The sequence below is a fragment of the Eubalaena glacialis genome, chromosome 4 (assembly GCF_028564815.1).
Source record: "Eubalaena glacialis isolate mEubGla1 chromosome 4, mEubGla1.1.hap2.+ XY, whole genome shotgun sequence".
Classification (NCBI taxonomy): Eukaryota; Metazoa; Chordata; class Mammalia; order Artiodactyla; family Balaenidae; genus Eubalaena; species Eubalaena glacialis.
In genome coordinates this window covers 35,988,877-36,008,913 of record NC_083719.1, presented here as the reverse complement: position 1 = coordinate 36,008,913, position 20,037 = coordinate 35,988,877, and the positions used below count along the sequence as shown (strand labels likewise).

At 43.5% G+C, this 20,037-nt stretch overlaps 1 protein-coding gene across 1 annotated transcript in view; it reads right to left on the bottom strand.

The window, feature by feature from the left end:
• The window catches only part of ZNF131 (zinc finger protein 131), a 31,055-nt gene extending 12,843 nt beyond the window's left edge, over positions 1-18,212 (bottom strand). Inside the window, exons 1-4 of the mRNA XM_061189234.1 lie at positions 18,027-18,212; positions 17,671-17,809; positions 16,586-16,687; positions 9,226-9,370 (exon numbers count right to left, since the gene is read on the bottom strand). Coding sequence (XP_061045217.1) covers positions 9,226-9,370; positions 16,586-16,687; positions 17,671-17,794 — 371 coding nt within the window. The 5' untranslated portion in view covers positions 17,795-17,809; positions 18,027-18,212. The remainder of the gene's footprint in view (positions 1-9,225; positions 9,371-16,585; positions 16,688-17,670; positions 17,810-18,026) is intronic.
• Positions 18,213-20,037: the final 1,825 nt, after the last annotated feature.

Genomic DNA, 20,037 nt, shown 5'->3' with positions numbered 1-20,037 from the left:
ATACCTGTGAATGTGACCTTAACTTAATTGCATCTGCGAAGACAATTCTAAATAAGATGAGGTCATTAGAGCAGGCCTTACTCGAACTAAGTGTTTATAAGAAGAGGGACATGTGGACCCAAAGAAGAGAAGGCCATGTGAAAACACTGAAGGAAGATGGCAATGTGATGATACAGGTAGAGATTGGAGGTATGCTGCCACAAGCCAAGGAACACCTGGGGCTACCAGAAACTAGAAAGGGCAAGGAAGGATTCTCCCCTAGAGGCTTTTGAGGGAACATGGCCCTACCAACACTTTGACTTAGGACTTCTAGCCTCTAAAACTGTGAGAGAATACATTCGTGCTGTTTTAAGACATGCAATTCATGGTACTTTGTTATGGTAGCCCCAGGAAACGAAAACACCCATTAATGAGGAAAAACTGAAAAGGTGGTTACAGGATGAGTACTGGGCAGTAAGTTTAAGGACAGCTGCTGGAATGGTGTCCCAGTTGCTGCAAACTTGCTAGGGGTGGGGGAGGCAGGGGAGGACTTCCCTGCCAATTGGGTGGTCAGCCTGAAGTCTGCCCACAGTAACAATTAACACTAAGGTTCAAAGGGAGTAGGAGGGTGGAGACAGAAGGTTCTGCCCCTTTATAGACAACTTACTGTCACATGTACCTAAACCAAGTGTGCCAGGAGGGAAATTCACAACTGCTACGAGCAGAAACCAGTTGAATCATTAGAACTTTGGCTGGTCCACATGGGAGATGAGGGGGCAACATAATGCTTGTAGAGCAAGGAAGAATTGCAACACCTGGGCCATCTCAGGGCTCAGCTCCTCCTGCAGTTTGTCATGTCCACCTCAGATCTATTTGGAGATGACTGTAAAAGGTTTGAGTTTTTTTGCAGTGGGTCCTGGCTGCCATAAGGGTGCTTTGGATGCTCCTGAAGAGACTTCTCTGAAGCAAATTCCTACGTTGAGGCATTGACTAGTAAGAGTCTTCCTGCCCAACTGGGTTTATAATGCTGATGAAGATGAGTCACTGGGGAATGAAAAAAGGATCCAAAGCAATATAAAATTCTTTGGTCAGGCCTGCTGAAAAGCCCCCTTTTATGTTAGACCAGGAAAAAGTGTAAGAGACGTTATCATGACAGTGGGGCAGCAAAGGTCCAAGATTAAGCTACACTCTTTAAAAAAAAGCCACCACTGCAGAAGTCAAGTCTGAGTCAGCTAAAAGGCATAAACCACGTGGCCCCAACTAGAAATCAATGTGGATGGGGCTACTGAATCAAGGAGTCCCCCAAACTGACACTGATAGTGTCAGTAGTGATGACTCTGCTGCCTGATAGAGGGCTTTGAGTGGGCTGAAAACACTGGAGGTTTGTTTGGCTGAGCCACACGCAGCTCCAGTGCTGCTTGAAACCAAAATGTGCCTTGCTCACTGGCAGAGAATCACTTTCTCCCTCCACACCACTGCCCCCCCCTTCTACCTTCCCTTTGCCTCTAACATGACCTCACCAGCTTGGAGAAAGATAATTAGGATTGGAGCCAAGGTCTCCTTGTTCCCAAGGGTAAACAGTGAAGACACCATATATGCATCCAAGTATGCTGAGGAAAACTCAAGAATGGGAGAGACTCAAACTTCCAAGGCTCTGTTTTATCCAGCAGGTGTCCAACTCACCATCCCACCTGGTTCCACAGAGACGAGGTGCTTACATTCAACTGATGGGGCTTGGGCAAGGTTCACAGCAGGAAAGGGAGGCTGTCCTGACCCTGTGGGTGGGTCTGATTCTACATACTGTTGTTGCTTTGACATCTGAATGCACAGCAGGGATTGATATGGCATGTGCATTTACCACTTCTCATCCCATAAGTACCAGAGATGGAACATCCCAATTGAGAAGAGCCACACGTAGAGAAGAGCTACTGGAACAAACTCCCCTAACGTTAGCCACCAGTAGCTGGGTCAGGATTTAGCACAAGTGTCTTATCTTTTGATATCTAAAATTTGTACTATACTGTTGATATCCTACTGACTGGCAAGCCAGAAGTCTCAGTCTCAAAGGCCCTGACCGTAGTGTTATGACACCTCTACCAGCAGAGGTTGCTGATAAATCCCAACAAAATTCAGAGGACTGCTCACCAGGTAAAGTTTCTTGGGACTAGACAGGCAGATTCACAACACTCAATCCCCTGCAGCAGTAAAAGAAAAACTGTTTTTTCACCTCCTCCCTCTTCCCACCAAAAATGAAGTCCAGCATCTTATTGGACTTTTTAGGTACCAGAGACAATATGTGCCTCACCTGCACATTCTACTTTCTTTGTTATATCAGTCAATCTGCAACACAGCGTCTTTTAAGTGGGGCTCCAACCAACAGGCTGCATTGGAAGTTTCCATCAAGCTGTGGCACAATCTCTACCTTAGGGCCCCAAAACCCTAACGACCTCTTTGAGCTGTAAGTCTCTGAGACTGACGCTTTTTGCAGATTAGAGCTTCCGGCAAAGGAAGGTCGTCTGCACCCCAAGGTATTCCCTGGATTTTGGACTTGCCAATTCCCTGACATGGCTACAAGGTACACTCCCTTTGACAAGAAAGGATTAGCTTGCTACTGGACTCTTGTTAAGTGATGCCTGATCCATGGAAACTTTGAGGCTCTCTAGCCTGATACTGCCGTTTGGGAGTGTGTTAACTAAGACTTCATGACTAGCAAGGTAAGATGTGCCCAACAAGTCTCGCTGGTCAGAAATAGTGACAGTCAAGAAAGCAGTTGGTCTCTCGGCTTTACATGAGAAAGTGGTAGCTCCCCCACGCTGCTGCCCAGAGAAAGCCACTAGATCGATGGGGTCTTTGATTCACTAATGTTTTGGCTAAGCTGAAGGCTGGTATTCACTGGGCTGCTGCAGATGCTCAGCCTTAGCACCAACTTAGCGAAACCAAAAGTGGACATGGCTGCTCTGCTCAGAAGGCAGAACTCAAGGCTGTCTTCGTCGCTCTGGACGACACTCTCCACTATGAGCCTTGTTGTATTCTTACTGACTCTTGGGCTGTTGCAAATGGCCAAGCTGTCTGGGAGACCTGGAAGTCTTGGCAGATTAGACACCCATCTTTCCACAACTGTGGAAACGAAGAGCAGCTATTGATTCAACTCTCTGGATAACTGATTAGACGCTCATGGTAAAAGCCTGTTCTCTGATACCAACTGGAATCAAGTTGCTTATCAACCTACACTGCCCAGACTTCCATCACTGCCACCTAGGCCCAACATTATTCTGAACATGGTGACACATCCACCATCAGAGACTGAGCAGAAAGTCAAAGACCCTATGCTTCTGATGGAGAAGTTGCTACCACATGTCAGACTTGTGACACCTGCCAAAGGTGGCCTGTTTGTCTCACGGTGAATGAGGCCAAATCATACAGGGCACTGTGTCCAACTGTTCCTGGCAGACTGACTACACTAGACCCTTCACCCCATCTCAGGGCTATCCCTGATGCCTCACAACTACTGACACTTTTTCAGGTTACACTGTTGCTGTTCCAGTCTGAGCAGTTGGTTCTGGCCACACCATATGGCTCTTGAAACTAAGCTGTGTGATATGTTTAGCTTTCTGGACCATCTGCAGTCTGATAATGATGCACCAAAAGCTATTCAATTGGCTGTTAGTCAAGGTATTGTTAAAACTTCCAAGCTCCCTGCCATCCACAGATATTGCTATTGTAGAGAATTGCAGTAGTTTCCTCAATTACTGACTCAAAAAGATTTCAGACTCTACTTCCCTCACTTCCTCCTTGTCCAAAAGTCCTATTAAGGCAGTTTGGTCATCAAACTCAGCTCTCCCCAGAAAAGGATCATCTGTTTTTAGCTGCCTCCTGAGTAATGATCAAGCCTAATGGGGTGGGAAGTTACATAAACCTAAATGGAAGTTCAGGATCTGTCCCGACCATTCTCAGACACGATCTTTTTCCTTCTGCCTAATGGCAACCCTGGGACAGCCTGGTTGGTACCACTTCCAGGTGACAGCCTGGTCAAAAGTGGGCCTAGCAGATTCAAACCTAGTTCAAGTTCAGCCATCTGGATTCTCTTATTGAATGGACATCATCTTAGATCCTAAGAATAATGACCACTTGGTTGAAAATACTGCTTGCCAAGTACAATCAGATTGGCCCTTGTGAGCCAAAGTGGGAGACATAACAGGTCTCTTAAGTTTTATAAAATATTCTTGTCCCTGACCATTCCAGATGAAAGGTCTGGGTAAGGGGAGGAGATGACTGGAAAAGGGATTAAGTTACAGCTACTAGAATGGGATACACTGATTTTGTGGAGGTGGAGGGAGAACCACCACCCTGGAACCTGGAGAGAGAACCTCTTAGACTCCAGGAGGTATGGGGGAAGAAGGGACATTAAAAATCTTTGTTCTTCAGAACTGCTCTTAGAGCCTTCCTCAGGTAGGAAGAGGCTCTCATGCAGCTCTCCCCAACTGTTGCAACTTGCTGGATCTGTCATCCCACGCCAGAGGGCTCTGACAACTGGATCACCATCTCCCTTAACTTTACCGAGAAGTATTTTGCAAACAGCAGGGGATGGCCAAGCGTCCTGCATGCCCCACGCAAAACACGAGATGTTTGCCCACTACCATTCCCAAAGCTGAGGCTCAGTTCGTGAGGTGGCTGACTGCCATTCAGCTGGCATCCAGGTGCTCAGGATAAACAGAACAGACTGAACTGGCTGCCCTCAGACATTCAGTCCAAAAACAAGGCCGAGACCCAATCATTCTGAGCTCGGAAAGAGGGAGACCACGTTGGTGACAATGTCAACCTGTGCCCCTGACTGATGAAGGTCCCCCTTTGGGGGCACAAACAACTATACTTCCTGTGTGGAAGCCAGGTACTAACTTCCTTCCCTCCCAAAAATATGCCTTGCAACTCTGAGGTGGGAAGAAGGGACCATCCAGTGTTTAGGGAAACACCACTGGTAGATCACTTTCTCAGATGACCATGGAGGTCTCTCCAAAATGAGGCTACCCTTGGGACTTCCCCGGCAGTCCAGTGGTTAAGACTCCACACTCCCAATGCAGGGGGCACGGGTTCAATCACTGGTCGGGGAGCTAAGATCCCACATGCCGCCTGGGCAGCCAAAAGAAGAAAAGTGAGGCTACCCTTGGTTACTTGGGGGAGCGTCCTGGAGGAATAACTGACTTATTTATGCAAGCCCTACGGGCAGTTTTCCCTACAATGGGAGTCATCCAAGTAAAAAGGTGGTACATTTGTGCCTGACTCAAGACAATGTGATCAATGACACCACTTGGGCTCTGGAAGGTATTCAAGTCAGCCTCAAATCACTGGTCAGGGTTATTACGGAGGCTAGACTTGCCCTAGACTTCCTCCCTGTGGGCCAATGCTCAGACTGTGCAATTGCTAAAACATCTTGCTATACTTAGATTAATGCTTAGGGCTAAGTGGAAAAGTCAATACACAAACTAAAGGAGAAAGCCACCTGGCTTTCTAGGGATTTGTTCAGTTGGTTGAGTGTAGGACCTTAGCGGGGGTAGGTGCACGGTTAAGCTTAGCACTGCAGGGTGGCCACATCCTGCTACTTGGAGTGCTGTTGATAGTTGTCTTAATTAAATCCAGTGTAAGAAAAAGTGAATGGATTAGGTCTCAGTCCCCTATCTGTCAGATTAATCAGAGTGGTCACGGAGTAGTGTGCTCATGGGAAAATTCACCAGAAGCTGAAACAGTGTAGAAGAAAACTCTCCATGGATCCCTCATGTTTCTGCATATCTTATACACAAACACACTGGCAGTCTTTTGTTCTATCTTTTCAAGGTTGTCTGTACAGCAAATTGCCTTAGAAAATAGAGCCTGTCTTCCACCAGAGTGGAGGGCAGGTTCGTTTATTATCCAGAATAATAAAGATAACAGCCCCTCTGGGGCAAAAGCTGGGCAGGTTTGCTTACAGCTCATTATAAAAGATTTGGGTTTCCTAAAGCCCAGAGTTCCTCAACTGTGATGTAAATCACTGTGAGCACGGTACACACCGAGGCCACTGCATCATTCCCCATTGGACTCAGGGCGGGGCGGGGGGGCAGCATGAGCTTCATGTTGATACGAACATGAAACTCGTGCTGCTCCATATGCTGAGAGAAATAAAGTCCTTTCTGACTCATGAGTTTCATGTTTTCTGCCAGCATCCATAAAAATGTGGCAGGCCAACTTATTAGCTTGCAAATAGGATAAAGTCTTCCACCTGTCACAGTTCTTGACAATATCCCAATTTTAAAAATGGGCAAAAGATACTTCACCAAAAAAGATAAACAGATGGCAACAAAGCACATGAAAAAATGCTCAACATCATTAGTCATTAGGGAAATGCAAATTAAAACCACTATATACCTACCAACTTGGCTAAAATGAAAAAGTATGATCATACCAAGTATTAGCAAGGCTGTGGAGCAGTTGCAACTCTCATACACTGCAAGTTGGAATGTATCACTTTGGAAAACAGTTTGGCAGTTTCTTAAAAAAAAATTAAATACATCTACCATACAACCCAGCTATTCCAATACTAGGTATTTACTGAGAGAAATAAAACCATATGTCCAAAGACCTACACACAAACATTCGTAGCCACTTTATTTGTAATAGTCAAAAACTGGAAACAACCTAAATGTCCATAACAGATGGTACATCCATACAATGGAATAACAATCGGCAATAAAAAGGAACCCACAACAACATGGACAAACCTCTAAAACATGATGCTAAGTGAAGAAAGTCAAAGACGAAAGACTACACGCCTTAGGAATCCATTTATATGACATTCTAAATAAGATAAAGCCACAGTGATAAAAATCAGATCACTGGTTGCCTGGGGCTGGGGATCAGGGTCGACTGCAGGGTCATAAGAAAACTTAGGGTGATAGGAATGTTTTTATGTCTTGAATGTGGTGGTGGTTACACCACTGTGTACAATTTACAAAATTCAAACTCTACATTAAAATGGGTGAATTGTATTATATGTAAATTACATCTTAAAAGGCTGGGGAGGAAAAAATCTGTAAGGCAAATGCTTCTTCCTAACAAATAACAGGAACCTTCTCCTACAGTTTTAAATAAACAATGATGCAATTTCAGCAAAATAAGGTCCTAGTATTTTTTTTCAGTGCCATTCAAAAGGTGTACACTATATTGCAAAAATACTTGCATATTGCAAATGTGAGAAGAGCCTTATTCACCTTCCGTACCTGCAAAAGTTATACAATAGTCTACTCAATAGAGAGTTGCCTTCACCGGTTGATTTAAACACAACTACATTATGTAATTTTTATTCCTAAATTGTATAACATTATACACAGCCAATTATAAACAGCCAATATGTAATACTGTTATCTTTCTGAAGAATTCTTCAGAGTATACTGCATGCCTAACTGGTTCATGAAACAATTCAACATGCTACTATATTTATATTGTAAAGCACTGACGGTTATAATTATTATAAGGATCCCAGTCTTATAATAATAAACCTTCTAAAAGGTTCTAAATAGGCCTAGTAAAACAGCTGTACCCAGCTGTTCTTACCCAATGACTAGACACATGAACTCAATTAAATGCCTACCAAATCCAACCTGGGCCGTTGTCACAGAATATATTCCAATGTTCTGTTACTCAGGACTTTCCCTGTAGTAAGATGCTACTCGCTACCATGAGCAGCAAAGGGACCACACAGAACATGTTTTCAAAAAGTTCTCATACAGGATTTAACCACAAATATGATGTTGCCTCATGCATATATATTCCCCTAGTCTACCTCCATATTGAGAAGGTATGACCTAATCAGGTATATATCCTCAACACACCTCTATTTTGTTATCCGTGTCTTAGCTCTCTCTGCAGGAGAATACTGGCTTGGTTTTAATGGGCATGCACCCATCCATCCATTCATAAATGTTTACTGCACACCTACTACATGCCAGGCACTAGTCATCAGAGAAAATATACACACCACGCTCTTGCCAGAAAAGTCTAATCTTGAACTGTCACCAAACTAATTAAAAGCTCATTAGGAGAAACAGTATTTTTGGATGACTACAGTTCAATTGTTTCTTAGTTATTCTAAGTTATATCTTTTGACTGAACCACATCAGTGAGTCAGACTAGATCATTCTGTCCCATGTGAAACTGATTTTACCAAATTGCACATTAGTGTTATACCAATGACCTATATTGAGGGTCACAAGAAACAAAGCCAGGAGATAATAACAACCCCCGTGCCAGACTCCATGCTAACCACTTTACATTCATTCATTCATTCATTTAACCCTCACAAATAATCCTATGTAGAAAGCACCATTTTTATCCCCATTTGACAGATACGGAAACTGAGCAGCTGATAGCAGACAGAGGCAGTCTGACTCCAGAGCTCTTGTTCTTAGACACTACCATGCCACTATTCATTATGTAAGATGTTGAGGTCTTTATTCATTATATCACTTAATGTTTTCCTAATAACTTCCTATGAGAAATTGTGCGTTTTAATACCAAGAATGGCTCCTAAGCAATTGATTTGTTCTCATCTTATTATAAATAATGTAACTGAGGTGTTTTTTCCCCCTTTTTCTTTGCGCTAGGTACTTCAGAACTCAGAGCTAGACTCAGCCCATCTAGCAACTGTACAGACGTGAACAGCATGCATTTTGGCCATCACATTTCTAACTTCACTGATTATCACTTCCACCTGGCCTATTTCTTATATCTTCACCGATTTCCTCACTTATTTTTAAACAGTACCATATTAATCTTTGTAAGCCAAACTGTTTTTAGAGTAAGTCTTGGTACAATTAACAACTTGAATCCACAGAATAGTTTATAGGAACCCAGAGAACTCTTAAAAAGATGCCTAGTCCTCCTTATTTTATTAGAAACAAAAGATGCTACTTGAGTTAATATTAGCACAGTTTTTACATAAGGACAAGAAATCAAGCGTGAGGGAAAGAACAATCATAACCAGTAGAACTTTATAGATCCTTAAATACATATTCTTAATTTCAAAACATCAGTTCTTTACGGCATGATACATACAATACATTCTTGACTAACAGGGTGAACATGACTGAATATAACTACCTCTGCCTCACTAAGGAAATCAGTTCCTTATGGCATGACATAATAAATTCTTGACTAACAGTCAGGGTGAACATGACTGAATATAACTATTTGTTCCTCATTAAGGAAATAAGTAATTACCTGACTTCCAGGGCTTTGATAGCTTCTAGCATTTGTAGAAACTCTGCTGCTTTCCATACATCGTTGGCTTCTTCTTCTCCTTGTATCATTAATTTTGCTGTATATGTGAACTCAATCAAATGACGAAAGGCCATTTTACTAACACCTGTAAAAAAAAAAAAAAAAAGACATGCATTAACATGTATTCACATTGATTCAAATTTTATAACATTTAGTAAAGAAAAAACAGAAGCCCAGTGTTTGGAAAATGATTAGTTTTTGGAAGATAATTTCCTGGCAGAATTCTCATTTACAGTATAATAATTTTGTAGCCAAGCTCAGCACTAACTAGCAAACTACTTTAAGATGTTTCCCAAAGACTTCCTAAGGCTCTTACAGAACAGTAAAATCTATCACTCAAATACACGAATGGGCTATTACATCAGACATGCTATGTTTCCTGCCAGGGAGCTCTGTGTCAACTCAGCTCCAAAATCATCAATAGCTTTCAAAAGCTTAGCAAATAAAGTTCAGTACCATTCTGCCTTTATTTCAAGGTCCTTCACATTATTTTTCTACTTACCACTATTTTTCCTTCCAAATTTTAAACTATATCAAACCCACACTATATACTGATCCTCAAACAAACCCTTCACTTTCTAAGAATTTCCTTGCCTTCCTTAACACCCTCCATCCTGAATGCTTAATCACCTTACCTTACCTTACAAATCCTACTACCCTTGAAGGACCAATTTTAATGCCACACCTTTAATGAACCTCTTTAATAGTTCCCTCAGGCTGAACTCTGTACCTGGTCTTATAGTTAAAATTCATGGACAACTCTACACTGTAAGCTGCTTTACGGAAATTTGCCTCTACACCCATCTCACAGTATCTAACACAAGGCTTCCTAAAATGCAGGCACACAAAGTAGGTATAAATGGATAAAGGCTAAAGTCACTTTCAGAATTAAGCTTCCACAATTCCAAGCTTGCTTTGCAAGTTTCTGTTTAAATTTTGGCCCAAAATGATACTCTATACTTCTTTGTGCTCTTCAATGCTATATAATATTGTTTCAGCCTGCTAATGCAAGGCTATGAAAAGCTATTGACAGGAACAAAGAGAAAACTTGTTTTTATAGATTTTTTTAATGCTAAGAAATGCCCAAGACCAAGCTGCACACAATATGCACAATTACAAATACAAAACAGGAATTTCCTGGCAGTCCAGTGGTTAGGACTCCACGCTTTCACTGCCAAGGGCGCTGGTTCAATCCCTGGTTGGGGAACTAAGATCCCACAAGCCGCTCCGGGTGGCCAAAAAAGAAAAAAAAAATAGGAAAAGAAAAAGTATTTTTATGTTCTTCCCATGCACTTTATACACCTGAATGTGGCCTTCAGGACAACAGTAAGAATACTGGTGGAATATCCACCATCTTCTATTTGTGTTAGGAAAAAACATCGTTCAGGAAGCCAACTTTCAAGTTTCAGTTCAGTCTCTCCATGACCTGTGCAATCTGGGGCAAGTCAGAACCTCTGAGCCTCAGAAAACTCATCTTCAAAATGCCTGATAACAATCTGAATATTGAGAAGCACCATAAAATATAATGTAATATGACCAAGTTACATGCTACCAAATAAGCAAACTAAAAATAACTGGATTCATTAATGGCTAATTTATTGGGTCCCCTAATCTTTTTTCTCCTGGTTGTCTTTTAACCATGTTCTTTATTATATGAGAGTAGCCTGAGGAACAGACAACTAGATTTTGCTGGGTTTTTTTTAAGGTGTTTTGACCAAACATTTAAAAGTGCAACACAAATCTTTCCTAAAAACAATGTGTAAATTTTTCCTGAAGCAGAATGAGATTTTGATTTTTAATCAAACACACATATGTATGCCTACTATACATATCAGGCAGGACTCTAAACACTTTACAGATTATCAACTGACTTAATCCTCCTGACAACCCTACGAAGTACTATTATAATCCCCATTTTACGGATGAGGAAATTGAGGCACAGAGAAGTTAAGTTACTTGCGAAAGTCACATAGTTATTAAGTGATAATACTAGAATCAAACCCAGATGGCCTGACTCCAAAGTCCATGATAAAGATTTTTAAATAGGATGATGGTAGGAAACATTCCTGCTTGAAAGAGTTTGAATACCCACGTCTCATTCACTACAGGACTGCAATCTTTTACTCATATTTCCAAAGACCCCCAAATCTCTTAAAACCAGAAGTTTTCCCATAAATTTGGCAGCAAAATTTGATCTGAACTGACATGAGGCTATTTATAATCTTTATCCCACTTAAACATTAATAAGCTATGCTGCTTATTAATAATACACTGCATTATTATTTGGTTATAGGATATTGCCCCAGACCCCAATGGGAGTATTATGTAATACACACAGTGGATTACCTTAGAAAATTCTAAAAATTAGTAATTTCAAGAAGCAACTGGCCTCCAAGAATTTGTGGACTTAGCTCCCAATCTTGGTTAATCAGAATCACCTGTAGACTTAAGCCTGGGTCCCTGATCGCCAGAATCAAAACTGGGATAGGGAACTGTTTTTTATAAGCACCCTAAGTGCTTCTTTTTTTAAATAAATTTATTTATTTATTTGTTTTATTTTTGGCTGCGCTGGGTCTTCATTGCTGCGCACAGGCTTTCTCTAATTGCGGCGGGCGGGGGCTACTCTCCGTGGCAGTGCACGGGCTTCTCACTGCGGTGGCTTCTCTTGTTGCAGAGCACAGGCTCTAGGCGCGCGGGCTCAGTAGTTGTGGCTCGTGGGCTCTAGAGCGCAGGCTCCGTAGTTGTAGCGCACAGGCTTAGTTGCTCCGCAGCATCGGGGATCTTCCCAGATCAGGGATCGATCCCTCGTCCCCTGCATTGGCAGGCGGATTCTTAACCGCTGAGCCACCAGGGAAGCCCACCCTAAGTGCTTCTTATGTGGCCAGTCCAACACTGGTCCTAGGAATAAGCCACTGACCTAATTAGCTAACAGGAACCAAACTTATAACACCTGCCGAGGTAAGTGAAGCGTTGATAGATGATGTACAGCTGCAAAAATATTTTATACTCTATCAGGACTAGTTTGGTAACTTTCAAATTTCAGCCCCTTTTCTCAATTCCTTACTCCTTTCATAATATACAATTTTTCTAAGAAGTATCTAAGAAAAATGTCAATATAAACACCTTAACCTGAGTCATTTTTCCCCTTAGGAAGAGGCAAAAGGGGGGGTGGGCATTCTGGAATTTCTCTAGTCTTACAGAATTCCTCAACTGGTGGAAAACTCCTACTCAAATAGGATGTATGAATATGTGCTTGGATGTTTTGTCCTTGATATTAGGGGTTAAGATTTTGGACGCAATGGTAGAGTTGCTGTTTGAGAGAAACTAGGTGCTTATGGAACTACGGTTTCAGGATAAGTAAAGAATGGATTTGGAAAATTGGAGGCTCGGGTTAGGAGAAGGCTGTTGTGTTCTGAACAAGGGAGTGAATGTCTGCTGAAGATTTTATATGGTGTGAATCCAAGTCACAAAGCTGAGCTGGGATGCAGCTGGTTTCGAGGACAACAATTTTGACTTAAGTCAAAGGTGAACCTGCAGTCCTAATCAAAGGTAACTTACTTCACCAGGGACCCAGAAAACAGGGAGAGAGCTGGCTCAGCTTGCATCTAATGACAGTTTATACTCATACAGCATATTACAATTTAAATTCTCTTTACATACATTTGCTTTTACAAAACCCTATAAGGCAGTGGTTCTCAACACTGGCTGCATACTGGACTTGTCCTAGGGCAGTGCTGTCCTAACTTTGCTGTACAAAGGAATCATCTGAGGATTCTGTTCTGATTCAGTAGGTCTAGGGTGGAGCCTGAGAGTCTACAGTTCTAACAAGCTCACAGGTGATGCCCATGCATTACTGATCCTCAGACCACACCTTGAATAACAAGGACCTAGAGAACTTTTAAATACAGATGCTTGGATCTCACCCCTCAAAGACCGATTTAACTGATCTGGAGAAAAAGCCTGGGTATTAGTACTTGCAAAAGCTCCCCTGGTGTTTCTAATGAGCGGCTAAAGACGAGAACCGTCCCTATTTTACAGATAGGAGTTCTAGTTCTAGCTAGGATGAAGAACGCATACTCCACCCTATCTTGTCCATTGATTACAACTAAAAATCCTGAAAAGAATACATAAAGCAAATATACAAGGACTCTGAAGAAAAAACAGAAGCAAAAAGACTGGGGAGAGAAATCAAAACTCAAAGAACAGCAGTAAGTTTCCTGGTTTTATATTTTTCCTCTCACATAACCCAGCTTGAGGACAGCCCAACTCCCATAACTGGGTAGCAGGTGCAGACAGAAAAAGCTCCGAGAGAAACTCTTTCCGGCTAGAGAACCAGCAAAGGGGATGGAGAGTGTGTGGGGGTGGGAAAAATAGCTGGTTTTTATTCCTCTCTCAGCCCTCCCTCAAGACAAGCCCCAGTTCTGGCGCTGCACATCTATGGCTAGTTGCCACCAAGCAGGCACCTCAACTCTAAGAGAAAGTTCTCTCTGGCTGAGAACTAGGAAAGAGATTATCATCTGAAGAGCATGGAGAGAATTCTTGTTATTTTCTTCTCTCACCATGTTATTATCCAGGAAATGGATTCCACTGCAGAAAATGTACGACAGCACAGGGAAGCTAAACTCCTAGTTTTCCAGCCAGAGGACCAGGAAAGGGAGCTCAGGGGAGCTGAAGTACAAAGAAAATCAGGAGGGGAAGCTGGAGAAAGGTCCTTTAAATCTGTGTATGCAGTCTTGAGCTCACCACCCAGCTGCACGTGTGCAAAAATGACGTGAGGCAGCACAGCAAAGGCTTTGAGAATTACACTGTGGTGTGGACTACCACCCAGGTCGGCACACCTGGGACCTGAACAGAACAACAAAGGTTTTGAAAACGAAATTGGAATTGGATCCACAGTCCACACAAGGCAGTCTGAACCTAATCAGGTTGATTGTCTGCTAAAACAAAACAAAATCAAAACAACAACAAAAACCAAAAGCATTCTCCAGAGGATTCTAACAGCACGCAGAGTGTCAAAACATAATATTCAAAATGCCCATGACAGGGACTTCCCTGGTGGTCCAGTGGTAAAGAATCCGCCTTCCAATGCAGGGGATGCGGGTCCGATCCCTGGTTGGGGAACTAAGATCCCACATGCTGCGGGGCAACTAAGCCCACGTGCCGCAAGCTACAGAGCGCACGCGCCACAACTAGAGAGAAGCCCAAACACGCAACAAAGAGACCTTGCACCGTAACGAAAGATCACACATGCCTCAATGACCTGACACAGACCAAAAAAAAAAAGAGAGAGAAAAAAATAATGCCCATGACATAATCCAAAATTACTTGACATATTCTGCAGATTAAAAGAGAAAAAAGGAAGCTAAGACGCCCAATGTTACACAGCTGACAAACAGTAAAGCTGGGACTACAAGTCAGGTTTTCTAAGTGCATGCCCAGGGCTTTCTCTACAGCCAGGTGACCTAGCCAGATAGTACAGCAATTCCAAAGTTAAGGGCTTAAGAAGACATTGAGCCAAATTGATTCTTTAAACCTGAATCTGGCAAATAACAAAAACAGAAAGAATGTTTTTACATTTTTTTTTCTTACTTTCTATAGTTTGAATACTGAAAGTTGTGTGTCCTGTACTATAATGGACACATCAGAAGTATAAGAGATAATCCCAAGGTGATTAGTCTTCAGAAGAAAAGACCCTACTTCTCCAGGTAGGTCAGTACTCCACACTCCACCAGCAATGCATACTCTAGCCTGGGCCACTTATTTTTCGACTTAAGATTCTGCCCAGAAGTTGACTCATCTTTGAAATCCTTCTTCTCTCTAAAGTAAACTAAACCACTCATCCTCCCTCCTTAGTGACACCATTCTGCAACAAAATTCTCTGCAACATTTTTTGCACTCCTTAACTGTTGCTTATCCATGGTTAAATTTGCAAATTCTCTGTCTTATTAATTTGCTGTCTTATTAATCAATTTCTCATTTCCTGGGTCTGGCACGGTATATTATAATAGGTATTAAATCTGATAAATAGCCCCAATCTATTAAGCTTTGACAATGCACCAAACACTACGCCAGGCACTCTGCAGATGCTATTTCAATTAATCATTAGTACAGGCCTATTAACCCACTTTTCAGATGAAGAGGCAAATATGCAATTGAGCTAAAGTAACCTGCCTGGGGTCTCAGTACCTCAGGTGAATAAATGGACAAAACTTTGCCTTGTAACAGAAACAAATACCATCTAGGCTGATGGATTCTCACTTTGGTAAGCTTTGAGGATTTCCATCATGCCTGTGCTCTGTCCATCACAGATAATCAAAGATAATCTATCTATGGATACCAGCCAGAATGCTAGATAAGCTGGAACTATCAAAATAAGAGAATACTCTTAACTCTACGTTTTCTTTACTCCCCTAGACACCAAATTTTTCCAAGGGAATACTGTTTCTAGGCAACCCATTCATAACAGAGAATATATACACACTGAGAGAGATACAAAACCCAAACTCAAGAACCCTGTATTTATGTAGGTAAGCTGATTTATTTCCTACAGTTTTGGATTGAGGGGTAGAGGGCTAGGTATTGTAGTAGCAGAATTAATAGCACAAACTGAATCCCTTGCTAGCTGGGCAACCTCAGTCAAGTAACCTTTTAGAGCCTGCTCCCTGATATGTAAATTGGACATAAAACCACTTACTTCAAAGCACTGCTGTGAACCTCAGAAAATGCACACAAACTACATAGCGTAATACCTGGCACTTGGTGGGCTATTATTACAAAAAGTAAAACAAGTATAAAAATTTCTATTTTAAGACAGTATCTAGTAGATGACCCCCTTCCATCCTAGACTTTCTATAGCCACTAGAACTTCTTCTGAATGCTACTTCAGTTAATCTTTCCTAGCCTTTTCCATATTATGACAGCCCACTTCACACTGTGCATGTCATGCTGCTAATACAGAGGCCTGGAGCATCTGGACCATTCTGAAACATAAGCCCACTAAATAAGATGGAAATTCACTTTTAATACATGTTTTCAAAAGACAGTGATCACTGGTACTAGCAATGAAAAAGACTCCTTTAAGAGACCAACCGTTTAACGTAAGAGTTTTTCCTGGAAGATCACTTTAGGAAGCACGTTACTAAAAGTAAGAATTCTCAGGTGTCAAAAGAACAATTTATCCAGTCACCGAATAGAAACCATTGATGCCTGTTTCCCATGGTATCTTGCTAAATTAACTGCCTAAAACTTCTTCATCAAATTATAATGCTTGCTAGATACTGTATTTAAAACAAGCATTTACCTTCTATCTCCACCAAAGGTTCCTGAGTAAACTCCTGAAAGAATTTGTAAAAGAACTTGCTGCAAGCAGCCAAAACAGCCTTGTGGGCCTTAAAATGGTGTCCTAGAGAAAAAACAAAATAAAATCATCATATTCACAAAAATCAAATATAAAACTATAAAACAAGTTAAGAAATTAAAGTAAAATAGGTCTTTCTTAATATAATTATAAAACTATATTCTGGGCAGCTATCTTGACAAATTTAAATCTCAATTAGACATGAAGTAGGATCTTTATCTCAAGGGCCTTATTAAGTCAGCTTTATAAAGGCCACCTTACAACATTTCAGGAGGTACCACTTAAGTCAAAGGCATATCCTATTCAGTTGAAACTGCTAAATATAAACACAACCCAAAAGGTTATACGTCATTTGAAAAGAGAAAAAAAAGCCACAGAATAAGCACCAAGCTGGATGTGTTTGCTATGCAAAACATTTTAGTATGCCTAATATTTGGACACTCAACCTACAGCAGACCTGCTGTAGGCTATAATAAAGAATAGCTTGCCTCAAGAAGTCTATTTTCACGAAAGAGAAAAGATACCCAAGCTGGGTTTGCATCCATTATAATAACAACTCCTAAGACTGGTAAAGACCACATTTTATTTTGGGGGTTACCAAAGGGGGTACCAGTGCTGCAAAGGCATCTCTCACATTTTCCCTCCAAGACCATTTGGGAAACTAGAATGAACACTTCCCAAATGACTCCTGTGAAAGACTGCTCAAAGCAGCTTAGCAGCAGAAATCTACTAACCAAACATTTACAGACATCCTCCCTATCCCCGCCACCTTGCACTCAAGTGTACAATGCGAACACTTCAAAAGGCTGCAAGAAGTTAAAATGCCATGATTATGTTGAAAGCGTGACTATCCTTCTGCAGCATGGTCTACGTGAAGGGACACTGGTAAGTGTCCTCGGGTTCCAGAGCACACCGTCCGCAGACTTTCGATAGGGAGTCCATAGAAGGTGGATAAAAAAGGCGGATGGGGGAAGGGGAGAGAAGATCTGAAGCCACAAATTCGCTCCTCGGCCCACCACGCTACCCACCGTCGACAATCAGGGTGATGTCAGTAAACCGGTCCTGCTCTCGCTGTTCATTCAATCGGTCCAGGATCATTTTATGATGTTCAGGGAACTCCTGAAGGCATTCCATCGTCTCTTCGGCCTCCATGGCCGTCGGGTTGTTCTACAAAAGAGGAGCATGATAATGTACACCCATGAGCTCGGGCTGAGGAACAAAACCCCTAAAGCATAAAACAACAAAAAACAAAACCCCAGCAACGTGAAAAGAAGGGGGGAGGGTGAGGCAAGAGGAGAGGAAGGCGAGGGAAGAAAGAAAGGCGAGCCGGGCGGCCGCCGCGCGTTGGGGGCCGGAGCCGCGGCCGCGGGACTCCGAGCCTGACCTAATTGGAGTCGGGAGACGCGAGCTGGAGCGGGGTGGGCACAGCGCCGGAGGCTCCGGGCTCCGGGGCGCGCAATTCCGGCAGGGGAGGAGACCCGACAGCCGCCGCGGCCCTCTAACGGCCCGCCAAGCCCTTCGGCCCGGCCCTGGCTCCCGCCGCCCCGGGACCCGGTCCGGCCCGCGGCCCACTACGACTCCCCGGTCGCCTCTCCCTCCCCCGCCCTCCCTCTTCTCCCCCGCCCAGACCGGGCCGGCACTCACTCAAGGAAGGAGGAGCGGCCCGGGCCTGCGCGTCACTTACGTCGACGTGCCGCGTCACCGCGTCGGGCTCCGGCTGACGCGGACGCCGACTGAGCGCAGACGAGGGAGTGGGCGGGCCACGCCCCCACCCGCCCTCCTCTAGGGGCGGGGCGGAGCTAACCGAGGGGATTTGGCGCTCGAGAAGGCCAGGCCGCCCGCGCTGGGAGGAGGAAGTCAGGCTGTGGTGGGGTTGGGCAGGTTGAGGGCCTGGCTTTGTCAGGGTGGGGCTCCACCTTCCACCCACCCGCGCCAGACTCCAGGTGTGAGCACTTCCGACCCGGACCTTAGAATAAACTCGCAGCCAGTTTCAGGTGTACCTTTATACCGCTGCCCCCACCCCGCCCCCTTTCCTCCCAAGGCCTAGGTCGGGCCGCCTTACCTAGCTCACGATCCTCCCTCTCTCCTTTCCGTCCCGAAAGCCTTACCTTCTCTACTCTCCCCTCTCGGGGCGTAACTCGCCCCACACTTTTCCCTAACCCTGAACAGCGCCTCGCCCGCCATTTCCTTGCCAGTGCCCGGGCGCTCCCTCTGCTTGGGTCCGGCCGGCGCACGTGCGCTCGCTCCGAGACCCGGACGGCCGCGGCGCGGGCGGCGGCGGCCACGGGCGCGAGCACGTTCTGGCCGCCTAGGATCTTCCTCCTGGGTGCCCGCCCTCTCCGTGCTCGGCGGGCAGCACGTGTTTGCTAGGCTCAGGACCTGTAGCTGCTCGATTATTTACGCATGGTGCCGTTACTGCAGCTATCCATTCCCCAACCCCCGCGCTTAAAGTGGCCAGTGACCCATAATCAGCCTCACGTGACTGGGTCATTCATTCATTCCTCTGAAATTGGCTTTTTGAGAATGAGATAGTCAAGACTTACTTATTCTTTTCTCTCAAAAGAAAGATTAGGATTAGGGATTAGGGAAGGATTTAAATAGCTGTCTGCAAGAGTAAATGTAATCATTATTTCAACCGACATTTGTTGAGAGCCAACGTTGTGCTAGGCGCTGTTTAAGGGACTGGGAATTCCGATGGTGAACACGGCATATGTGGTTTCTGCCTTCCCAATCTTAGTATGATGGAGTAAATAGACATTCTGATCAGTGAATTGACTGGGTGCTGCTGACTGCTGAGTGTTATGAGATGTGAAGAACAAGATAATCTGGAGGTCAAGGAAAACTAGTGACCTATAAGAAGCAATATGAAGTCTGAGTGTTCTTAGCCAAGAATATGCAGAGGCACCAAGATTATAGCATTCCGGGAACTGAAGGAATGTTGCTGGGCAGACCCACAGGGGCCTTGCAAACAGTGTTAAAGATGTTAGATTTTCTTATAATCACAAAGGGAAGTCTTGGAGGTTGAACAGGATAGTGACATCGTAAATTTTACTTTTTAAAGAGAATTCTACGGAGAATAGATTAAGTGGGACAAAATAGAAGTAGAGACCAGTTGGGAGGCTGTTAGTAATCTAGATGAAACCATGGTGGCGAATAGGATTAGAAAATTGATAGAGGGAATTGCCTGGTGGTCCAGTAGTTAGGACTCTGCACTTCCGTTGCAGGGGTTCAGTCCCTGGTCGGGGGAACTAAGATCCTGCAAGCCGTGTGGTGCAGCCAAAAAAAAAAAAAAAAAAAAAAAAGGCAACTATATATGGATCCGTATAGAACATGGAGGAGAGAGCTAACCTTAGAGATTTGGAAAAATTTAGCATAAAGTGGATATTGAAGCCATG